Here is a 13071-nt window from a genome sequence, read left to right as displayed (position 1 = left end):
ATGTCCTCATATATGCTCTTGTTGGAAGTAGTTCGTACCCAACAGTGAGTTGTTATAGTAGTCATTTACGTAGCTACTGGTTTGTTTATTTTATATAGAAATACACTAGGGCTGACACTACGGGATTCGCACCTCGCTCCGGGACTTCATTCCGTCTCCAGCCGTCTCATTTTCCACGTCGGCGCCTTACAAAACACACTAGTGCCAAAACATTCTTCATGACGAAGCCCCGTATATATTTTATATTTATAAACATCATCATTAGCAAGCTACGTTCATGATCATTGAGTGCGCCGTCGCAGATCAAGAATGATGTCGTGCCGGCGTTTAAGTTAAATGAATTATAATTATTCGTAACAGTTAATCAAATAAACGTTACTGTCAGTGATTGTGTGAGATTATATTTTGGAACTATCAATCTATAATACTTTAGTGAACATGTCGAATAGTTACAACATGAAGGAGTTTAGTTCAACGTAAGTCAGAACAATTGTTATTTGGTTATCGAAGGTAGACCTTCACGTGTATTGTTATACGAATATATATTTAATCATATAATATAACAAAAAAATATTTTACTTTTTATTCACATAAAATATCGTTTGTTATTTTTTTATTAAATACTATCTTATAGAAATATTAAAATGGAAATTATTATACAAAAGTCTACCATAAGTCTTTCAGCCATACTTCTAGATTTTACAAAACATAATTTAGAAATTTTAAATATTAGGTACAATTACCAATATCTTAAATACATTAGTTTTAAACATTGCTTACTCTACTTTAGAGCAAATTAATATGTTGAAAAATTATTTATTCTCTATTATTATGTATTATTTGAATTAAAATAATACAAAATGAATAAAATTCATACTAATAAGCACTACCTGCATAATTCAAAGCTGGTTAATATTTTCATTACACCGAAGTAATATAATTTTCTCATCTTATATTGAAAGGATCAATATAAGATGAGAAAATTATATATTTTTTAAATATTAAGTTATCATATTATCTTTAAAGTATGTAGGTGCGTATTATGTGACATAATATTTGAGGAAAATAGAGTTACGTCTTTTACTATCACCGTTTCTAAGAAATCATAAAAAAGCCTTCAAATGATATATAAACGTTGTGGTCCGGTTTGTTTCAACTAAGGAAATTCCAATAACAATATGTATAATATTAACAGTAGCACAGTGAATATAATAGTCACGACATATATGTATAGCTTATACATGTATAACTCATATGTAATAAATATTTACCTACAGTCGTTAGTAGCTTAATTACATAGGTATTTTACTGGTAGTGTACAGGTAGATATTTTACTGTATTGCTAGTAATGATATTATACATTATACATGTACTGAAAATACATGTGATACTACAAATATTTTATTTATTGTGACTTTTCATCATTTATAACATTGGGTTCATACATCGATCACATTGGTTTTTCTGCCGATATTCTTTTTTGAGACTTTAATACGCAGTGAAATTCAGGCCATACTCGATGTATGGTAGGTACCGGTTGTAATTACATATTTCAATTTCATATACGTCAGAAAACATAAACTGGTTAAGGGTTAATAACCTTGGATTTTGAGCCAACAGTATTAAGTAGGTACCTACAAACTTCTTTCCTCCAGTGATATTCAAATTTACAGGAAAAACAAATATATTTCCTAGGTCAATGACCACCAAGATTTTTGTGCTTCAACTTCAGTACCAAATTAGCTGGGAGCATTAAATAAACATTTCAAAACATTTGTTTCAGAGCATTAAATAAACATTTCAAAGACTGCATTGTGATTTTTCAGCGAAATTTCTTTTCAAGACAACCAAAAAGAGACAGTTCTTAATTGGAAGCAATTCTTCCAAGTGTAGGTGTATTTACGCTACATTGTCGCCATTTCTTAACATATTATATGGTGATTCTTTTTGTAATTGTTGCTATTATAAATATAAAGAATAAAAGTTTTGTCTTATTTGACTCATTCTATTTTCGTCGAAGTTGATTAGGTATTTTCATGGAATAAAATTCAAAAATTTTGTCGTCATAAATTTAATATTCCTAATAAAGTATTATTAATACCTAATTAAAAAAAAAGTATTATTATTACCTCTCTGCATTTAATTGCTCACTATTAACAATTAAGTATCTATTTGACCGAAATGCATATTGCGTTAAATCAATTTACTTATATAAGAACCAAGTTTTGAATTACTTAATTATAGAAAATACTTATTGCTGTATCTTTTCAGCCACTATTTTCTATGTAATGTACAATAAATATGTACATAACATATTTATAATCATATCATTACATTTAAAATGTAACTACATATTAATAGAGATATGTGAAGATTACCGAAGTTGCTATTTCCTTTATGTTGCGTGTTCTAACTTAAGTCGCGCATCGCTTCAATGTCAAAGCCGGTTTAGTACCTATGAGTATAACAATGTAACGAGACATATATCTAATATAAGACTAACCCGAATTAATTCTACTACGACAATAAACTCAATGTTACTCTTTGCTTGTAGACTGTTATGTAAATAAATAATTGTCAACCGTGACAGTCGCTAATACCTACTAATTTTCCGTTTATCTTTGTTACTTTTATTCTATAATATTCATATGACCGCTTAATAAAACAAATATAGACACTCATTCTCATTACTGAATTTGTTTTGCATTTACAACAAGCGACAATATATTTTTATTTATTACTGTTACCACGCCGAAATACTGTTCGTAACATAAATTCAGAATTTTGGGCTGAGATTTGATGTCGAGGTTTCAAGGTAAACCAGCCAAGCAGCTTTCGGACTCGACTTTTTAAATAAACAGCTAAAACAAAAACAACGGTTGTTGGCTTGGTGGGTTCAGCCCAAAGGGAGATTGCAATATTGGCTGACTCAACTGTTGCTAAAATTTCGCAATTCTGTAAAAATATATCAATATTCGTAATAATAACATAACTCCTCTTTTTATAAAATAACACTTTGTTTGGTATTGACATAGGCACCTACTATATGTTATTATATTTTTATGTTAATTGAGCCTATTTCTTCGTAGCCGTCGACGATACAGATGAACTAATAATAGTTTATAACTTTTTTATTTATAAAGCGATTGTAATAAAATAAATAATATTTGTTTAGTGAAGCTTATCACAATATATTATTGAAAAACGCCACTAAATTGGTTGAGCCGTTTCTGTGATTAGAGCGCGCAGACAAACATATTTTTTTTTCAAAAATAGTATTTTGATCTTTCATATTGTTAACACCACCAATAATATTTATTTTTTATTTTTTTATAAAATATTTATTATTTTTTCTCACATATCTTCTATGTATAGAGAGCACTAAGGAATTTTTTTATTGTATGTATAGATCCATTTTTTTTCTATGTTTGTTACCATACTTTTGTTTAACTACGCATTTCTTAAGTAAATATTCATTCTTTTGCTTCTGGTTTGTATACGAATTGTTCGGTATTCTGCCTATTATGTATTATTTTTATCTGCGTCTTTCTATTATCGCTGTCGTTGTCTAAACGACTTCACCACCTATATACAGTTCCACGCAACAAAAGGCGACATTATTTTTAAATGCAATCTCTTACAGACAATCTATGTCTCTTATATTTCCTTGACTTCATATATCAATGGTTTGAATTATATATATATTATTAGGTATTACATATTATAACTAGACAAGATGAAATATTTAGTCCACAACACGCATAACAAATATTAATAATAAAAAAGTGCTTTACATCCTATTTACTAGGTAGGCTATATAATTAAAACAAATATTATTGTATTGTTCAAGACTTAACAAATATACTTACATTCACTATACATGTAGTTCATTTAATATTTATTTCGTCTATTCTGCATTTCACATTCGAGCAATATGTAGACCAAGTGTGATAAAAATATCCCAGACGTTTGTTAATCTTACCTAGGTACTCAAATAAAATAAACATGAGATATCGGGGTTGAGATTTCAGTGAATTGATTCTTTAAGGATTTTTGACTTTCACGGTAACATTAAAAATCTTTATGTACAGATATAGATATGTACACAGGTATTTAAAATAACATACGGGATTAAGGCTTACGTGATGAAATTCCAGCTGAGATGCCTCCCGCTTTCTTATATGGAATCACATCTAGGTAGTTTGCCAATAATAAATACATATTTGCGAACTATATGTACATATATATTTTGCCTTTACCCGTTTTCATTTTTGAAGACCTAAATATCTTATGATTATTTTGTAGGCGTGTGTTTTGTATTGCAATACAGCATAAACTGTAATGGCGCCAACATTGTTGAGCAACAGTTTTTGATACAAGAATTAAAAACATTATTTACTATAACTGCTACTTTGTTTACGTGAAATGGATGAATAGTTATTTTAAAAGAAAAGTACATTGAATGACGAACCTTAACGAACGGAACGACGAACAAATAACCTTATGGTAAGTTAGGACCATGGCATTCATAAAGTCATCCTCATATCCCTCATGTCTTGCCATTACGATGAACTAAGGTTTCATATATCATTACACTAAATTTACAAAGCAAGTTACGCGACTTCTAAATTTGATGAAACAGAGTCACCCACGCAGTCGATTTGTGTAAGGTCGACGTATGTAAAATAATTTTCACTATCATATTCCACTATTCAACAACTACGAAATGAATTATGAAATCAAGTCTCCAAAATTTTAAACAGTGTAACAGTAGGTTCCTTACATACTTTTATTTAAATACGTATCTACGTACATGAGGACGCAGATATATCAATGAACCTTCGAAATATACACATTCATAACATTGATTAAATACATTTAGATAGATACTAAATGAAGCAACTGTTGGTGATAAATGTGAAAAAGTCCTTCATTTAACATTTCAAATAATTATCAATAAGTTTCTTTGTGTTTACAAAGAAGGAAATCTTTCTATAAGCATGTAATAAATCATTTCAAAAGTAAAATTTTTCCTACCTAACTACATGGACATACATAGATATTATATCGAACATCATCGATACTACAAATACCTACCTAACGAATTTACTGAAGTGCTTCAATAGCAATAAATTATCAAATTGTACGTCAAATCATATTACAATTAACAACACTCTTGAAACTCATAAAATGGATAAGTAGAGATACTGAAAAATAAAAAGACTGTATCACAGATTTTAAAATCTTATTTTCAATAAATAGTATCATAAATGGTGTTTTTAAAGAAGTCGTAGTATTTCAAGTAGGTACATACTTACGATTCGAATAAATTCACGAGTATGACGAATAATATATAGCATTGGAAGAATATCTTAAAATTTTATAGAGCTCAATAAACAGCCACCTTTCTGACTATTTTAGTGAAAATAACATGATACATTCATTCAACCACGTAGGTAACATTACGGATACTGCGTGAAAGTCGAAATACATAGAAATTATGTATCTTATTAGAAATCTTCAATCTGAGCACCAATCCTACTATCATCTGGTCCTGAATTTTACAATTCTGTATGTTAATCATGTGTCTAATATTATGCATCAGAGGGCAAGTATATAGTCTATATTATAGGAATAAAAATTTGCAGCCGCATTCTACGCATATGTACAATAATTATATTTTTTTTTACTTATATATATACAGTAGAGTTTATGTTATTTTCCCACATGTAACTTGATTTTATTTAATACAATGAATAAATGTTATATATAAATCAGTTACAAAAGTAGCATTCCTTTAGATATATAAGTAGTACGCGAAACAGTAAGAGTATATAACGTTTTTTTTTTTAAATTACGATCATATAATTATAGTTTACTTTGTAGTACATTTAATGTAACTTACACGCGTGAGTAATTTCATCGTATGTAAGCCTTTTATTTAGATATGCGAATTTATCTCAACATACAACTCATCTTTATTTATAATTGGATTTATATTGAAGGTGAATACAGCATTTGCGCGGTAATATACTAATATTCATTATCTATATAAATTTACGGTATTATCCACTAGTTTAATGGATTTGAATACCTTAACTTTATTTATAATAAATGTAATATTTAAAGATGCACAGATCATATTCCAATAACATATGGACATCTATTTGCATATAATTATGTAATTAAATAATTTAATTTTTTATTTATTTCTGTCACATATTTTTACAAATAATTTATGAAGTCCCTGACTTCTGAGGTAGGTATAGAAAATACCTGTGTTTCAGAAGTCAGTGTCCTCTTCCATATTGAGGTGTACTTTAAGTGAATTTGTTAGGATATTTTACAATTTAAGTAGGTTGGTGTAATCGTAGGAGTGTTTGTGTGTGTGTGAATTAAATAAACTCCAGATACATGGGTTAGTTTAATAAAACATTACTTAACTAATGGTGGCTTAAATAATGATAAATTGATAGTGAAGAAAAGTTTGCTAATCTTAATACAAATATCCCTACTATATACATAAGGCTACTAGGTACCTACTGTTATTACTTTAAGTGATGATGGCATCTGAAAAAAAAACTTATGTAATAAGAACCTTAGATAATAATATCTATGATGGTACTAAGATTCCGCATGAACAAATAGCGTATATGGGCTAGGATTGAAGGATGAAAGAAATAATTTTATTATTTATTTAGTCTCCAATCTTTCTACCTAAACAATCCCATTTCCTTGCTTTCTCTTAGAACACAATGTAATAACCTGATAGTTTATATATCTAGCTAGTGTTCAGTCCTAAAAATTCTGTAGGAGCGTTGTGTCAGATAGAATGCAATCTATTAGAAATGTGTATAAGTATGAATGTAATCAATATTATCAAACCTGTCTTAGGTACTTAACCTAATGCATTTGTTACAGAAATATTTTTCCTTCTAGGCATCCATATTAACATTTTAATATCGTGAGCTATTATAATATAATCGTGACAAATAAATAATGTAACACTATAATTAATTTTTATTATTTCCAGAGCTGTAATCACCGATAATGGACAATTTTACCCTTCAACAATCTCAATCAACACAATCAATACGAAACATAAAGAAGAAGAAGAGGCTAATCATGGATATAATCCTTTTGAGCACAGAAAATTAGAACATCCAAATTCGTAAGTTACCATGAAAAAATAAATTATGCTATACTTTTCCAATTTTTCCCGAAAAGAACAACCCCATATTTTCCTAGGTATATTTTGAAAGGCGTAGATGGAATGAAATTGATTGTGGAGCATGAGTAAAGGACAATAGGATAAGCAAATTATTTATGCCTATCCTATCGTCCTCTAGGCATCCTCAGGTCCGTTTACTCATCCTGACATATTCACCAGGAATTAACCGTAATTACAAGGCCCCAACAGGTCTACCGCCGTCTTTGGTACTAATTTGATTATTTTTCCTGTAACCGCTAGATAAAATTTACGATAACGATTACATTAATTTGGTGTAGTAAACTACTAGGCCACTGCATACGCTACAAATTTGTTTATTTTAATAATATTTCTTTACAGAGACATGAGATCTTTTGCAAATCTCTTAAAGTCGTCATTGGGTTCCGGTATATTGGCCATGCCAGCAGCATTCAAGAATGCTGGCTCTTTAGTTGGTATCTTCGGTACAATTATTTTGGGTTATATTTGTACGCATTGCGTCTATTTACTGGTAATTTTTTAAACATTATATAATCCTGTTTTTATACATCATCAGCAAAAACTGCTTCTAATAATAAAAATATCTTCTTCCTGATTATGATATTCTATATATAACATTGTATAATTTTTTAACATTAGAATTTAGTGGATCTACTATTCAATACTCTGAAGTCATGGAAGTGATAGTAACATTTAATATATTGAGAGTGTACTGACGAACACTTAAAAACATAAGTTTGTAATTGCAGTATCAATCAACTGTATTTTTTCTAATGTCTGACAAAAGAATTTTGCACCGACGTACAATGACATTATACGCTAGCTGGGCATCAGTTAATATGAGAATGAAGACAGATCTCTTAGCCCATAGTAGTGAATTTACCAGGAATTAATCACACTTATTTACGGAGTACTTTGTAGAGATCGACCTGATAGATAATATACCTAGTAATGGTGCCACCCACCCACCAACATATCTCCATCTTAAAAAATGGTATGTTAGAAATAGGACTCTACCATCAGAAAACAATTATGTCTCTAAAAGTACATTTTTAAGACAATATAAAAATAGTAAAGAACATGGTACCTATTATATACCTATATAGAAAACATTAGTATACAAGCAGATCTTCATATAATTCCAATTATTATAGGTAAAAACATCACAAGATGTGTCCAGAGTCGCGAAAACCCCCTCATTAGGATATGCTGAAACAGTAGAAGCTGTTTTCGCCACAGGACCTCAACCACTAAGAAAAATTTCAAAGGCCTCTAGGTAAAGTATGTTTGAATATAATATCGATATTGACGCCTTCGTCGTATATTTAGGCTCTCATTTAGGCCGTTATGCATGTAGAGGTTTCATCGTCTAATATAATGTTACATGACTTGATCAAAACCACATACAAAGAATAAATTGCACATTTTATAAGTTTGTACGCAAAATTGGTATCCCAGGAATTTTCATATCTCGTGTCAAAATTAAGCTGAAATTATTTGTTATTTATATGCATTGTTGGTCTTTATGTTAGTTCATCCCATAATTATGAACTACACAGTAATATCTACAGTATAATATTATATATAATATATATATACCGTCTTGCAAAATAAAAAATTTTTAGACACTTTATTTTTCCATTCGGCGAGACAGAGTAATTAGCAAACTACACTACAGCTATTGTAGACAATAATTTAGCAATATTCTGCGTATTGATGAATCAATCTTAAATTAAACTCACCTTGACCTATTTATAACACGGGTAAGTATGTATGTATACATCCAGATTTCTAATAGTTTCCCCTTGAAAATGATAAGTAATTGAATGGGTATTATTAATCGAATTGATGAATATATACATCGCAGATAGAATACAACGTATTGGTCTCAGTACAAAATGCCTCGAACTTCAAATTAAAGAGTATATAGAGATGCTACGTATTGCCTAAAACCAATCCTTAACAAACCAGTTAAGTTATTATAAAAAAAATATGTTTATAATTTAGTTGTACCTCTAAGGTAGTTATTGTAGAGCTTGATAAATAAATATACCGTCACGACTATCATCACCAATAATTTAGTAGGAGACATTGTCAATTATCAACATCCAATTCCGTCAGTCAGTAGTCACTCAATAATCAAGTTGGTCAAGTTGGCCACATATCTCCGGATATAAATGAAGTCGGGGGTGCACATACTTAGATTAATATTAAGTTTCTTATCGCGTTTCCATTCCGGAAGATATATTGACTTGTTTGTTGATCTTGCCTTCTGGGTGTAGAAATTGGGAGAGAACACTAAGCCACAACACTCTTGACGAATAATAATATGTAGCGACCGCGCCGACTCCAAATAAATTGGATAAGGAAGAAGCAGATGATATAGCAATAATATATTATTATGTAAAGTATAATAATACAATATTTCCGTGTTTTTTTTTTTCAGAATATTCATAGACTGGGCTATGGCTTTTACGATACTTGGAGCATGTGCAGTTTATGTCATTTTACTCGTAGATTCCGTAAAACAGGTAGGTGGACATTAGAAGATATTTATTATTATATACTGTTATCCAATATTACAATAGTTTTTAATCCTTTAAATAACTACTTTCTAATTCACGCTCTACTTTTAAATATACGGAAATAATTTTATCATTTTTTATTTTTTGATCGAGGTAAATTTCCCAAATTTTAACTTCAAATTTAAATATTTCAGTAAAATACAATTTAAGTTATTGTAGAGATACTTTGGAGTTTATTATTATAATAAAGTTACAATTTTGTTTCCTAAACTTAATTGTTTTTGTTTCAGATAATCGATCACTTTTATGAAGACAATGGCATCAATACAGTTATGTACTGTCTGATGTTTTTGGTACCAATTCTCATATTCACACAAATCAAGAATCTCAAGTATTTAGCTCCTTTCTCTGGTTTTGCCAACATATTGTTGGTGTTAACCTTCATTATATGTTTATATTACATATGTAGCGAATTTCCAGATGTATCGACTCGGCCATCATCGGTCGATATCGGAAAGCTACCTTTGTTTATCGGGTAAATGCACGGTTTTTATCTTAGACTACTTGTATCCCACCCCAGTACTAGTAATATGGCATTGTTACTCGCTAAACTAATAGATCCTTATACCTAAGTGATAGATTTTTTATGCTCTAAAATTTCCTAAGTTCATTTATTACAAATTTGCAGAAATTATATACATATACTCGTACATAACCTCCAGATAAGTGCCTTTTATTGTACATGTCGTTTCTTGACTTCAACAAAGCTTGAAATTCATTTCAGTACAGTAATCTTCGCCATGGAGGGTATAGGCGTGGTGTTGCCAGTAGAGAACACAATGGCAAAACCTGAGCACTTCTTGGGATGTCCTGGAGTGCTCAATATTACTATGACTGTCGTGGTTCTCCTATACATGGTAATGGGATTCCTAGGATATATACGCTACGGAGATGAAGCTCAAGGCAGTATCACTCTGAATTTACCTACTGGTAAAAATGAAATGTAAGTTTTACGGTTCTTATAGCTTTGTTTAATATATATAATATCACATCAATTAGTGAAGGACACCAAAATGAAATCGTGAAGTTAGTTTTTATGTAACTGGAATGGCAAAACAACCGATGGAAAATAGCATCTGTCTCCTAATTCAGCCTGACAGACATCATGTCGTTATAATATCTATATAATACCCAAAAGGTATCAAAAGTGTTATACACTTGCAATGCCATTCCTAATTCTAGGCCATTATATCTCCATATTCCGTGATTTATATATTACATATATATATATATATATATATATATTACATATAATATAAATCACGGTATATATTGCTATGACTCAATTTTGCCGAAATAGAACTTACAAAGTAAGGTAGGCGGAAATTGTGGACTTGAAAATTTCATTTTGATACGTAGTCATAAATTTACACAGTACCTACCAGTTGTGCCCGAAGATTCACCCGCGTGGAATGTATAGTCTGTGTTTTTCTGATGCATAAGCTATATTATTGTAAAATCCATTAAATAGTTTTTGCATGAAAGAGCAACAAACAACCAATCCATCTGTCCAGCAATACTCATAAACTTCTGCGTTTATAATATTAATAAGATTCCTATTTCAGTATAATGAAGCAATAGTAGAAGTAGTTGTTTTAGTTAAAGTGCCTCTGAAATAAAATTGTGTATATCAATAAAACTATATATCAATATCACTGTTTCATTACAGTCCTGCATTAATGGCAAAATGTTTCATCGTGCTCGCCATATTTTTCACCTACACACTGCAATTCTACGTGCCAATGGAGATCGTTTGGCGAAATGTTAAAGAACGCGTTGCTAAGAAATACTATAATATAGGTCAGGGTGTCATGAGAGCGTTTTTCGCAGCACTAACTGGTATGGTATTCATTTATATTTAATTATGAATTTTATTTTAACAGGTTGTCTACTGCTTAATAGTTATGAAATATGTATATGTCATAAAAAGCGAGCATAACTTAATAGTGCTATTTCATTTTTCTACTACGCCATCCGGTGAGCAATAGACACAAAAGTTAATATATATTTTTAAACAAGTACTGAAATGTAGTTTAAAGATGCAATACCTAAGGTCCATTTTTATCAAAAACATATATAATTAAAATACTAGTCACTTAGACTTACTAATTCCGACTATATTTTGTAAGACGCCATCTAGTAAGCAGTAGACAACCTGTAAAAATAAGTTGCATAAATTCGACTTCATATGAACTGTAATTATGGCGCATAAGGTTTATTTTTAATTTGAAAAGTTTGTGATGTTCCTGTTCCTTAACATAAACTCGGAATCGCATATATTTCATACAACTACTTTAACCAATGTAGAAGTTTTCAATCAGGAGGAAATTTCTCACATTCAGACCTGTTGCTGGCTCACGGGTCAATTATTTACCACAAAAATAAAAAAAAATGTAATTATCACTACTGTGTTACATATCATATATGAAATATATAATGTATAACGATACATATATGACTAATTTAAAACTTGATTATACAACGCAGTTAAGCGATAGCAATAATAAATTAATAGACAATTGATAGATTTTTGTTTATTTTGTATGTTTATACATGAACTCTCTTTTGCAAACTAATATGACACTTAAAACTTAGTTTGTGTTTGTTTTCCTTACATATTTATTATTTAACAGTGGCTGCAGCGGCGACGTTACCAAGATTAGAACAAGTTATTGGGCTGGAAGGGGCATTTTTCTACTCGTTCCTTGGCCTTATTGCGCCATCTGCGCTGGACCTGATATTTCACTGGGAGAGGGGCCTCGGCAAATACAAGTGGATACTGATTAAAGATGTGTTCTTAATACTTTTTGGAACATTTGTGCTTGTCACAGGAGTGACGCAAAGTATTCGGGAGATAATTAGGACTAATAATTCTCAGTAACAATGATTGTGTTATTTCGTAAATATGTAAGACGATTACAGTATTGTTACAGTAATGGTAATAACCATACTCGTGTTAAATATTATTACCCATGTGATTTGTTATAATAAATTTGTTTTATCTTAAGCTTTACTTAATAATAATATTTTTATAATGTACCTAATTAAAACAGTTTTGAATTGGAGTATTTATTTAAAGCTACCTACTTTTTACATGACTGGAAGAAGAAAGCAAACAGACGCCAAAAGGCAATTATCTGTAATCACTTGTGAGTTCGTTATTAGAGTATTTAATTATAGTAATCATATGGCTACCATTTCTTTTATCTTCAGTAAAGAAAATAGTCTAATTAATACACTATTGGCTTTGCTATCACTAGATCTACTTACAAATGA

At 30.1% G+C, this 13071-nt stretch overlaps 1 protein-coding gene across 1 annotated transcript; it reads left to right on the top strand.

The window, feature by feature from the left end:
* The first annotated feature begins 213 nt into the window (after positions 1-213).
* LOC131854812 (proton-coupled amino acid transporter-like protein CG1139) lies at positions 214-12829 on the top strand. Its single transcript, XM_059205976.1, has 9 exons — positions 214-476; positions 7034-7171; positions 7571-7721; positions 8365-8486; positions 9657-9741; positions 10026-10270; positions 10520-10738; positions 11465-11634; positions 12429-12829. The coding sequence occupies exons 1-9, from the start codon at positions 439-441 to the stop codon at positions 12674-12676; spliced, it is 1416 nt and encodes a 471-aa protein (XP_059061959.1). The 5' UTR covers positions 214-438; the 3' UTR covers positions 12677-12829.
* Positions 12830-13071: the final 242 nt, after the last annotated feature.

Source organism: Achroia grisella, unplaced genomic scaffold, assembly GCF_030625045.1.
Source record: "Achroia grisella isolate CSIRO2021 unplaced genomic scaffold, CSIRO_AGI_Agris_v1 utg1245, whole genome shotgun sequence".
NCBI lineage: Eukaryota > Metazoa > Arthropoda > Insecta > Lepidoptera > Pyralidae > Achroia > Achroia grisella.
This window is presented reverse-complemented; position numbering and strand designations above follow the sequence as displayed.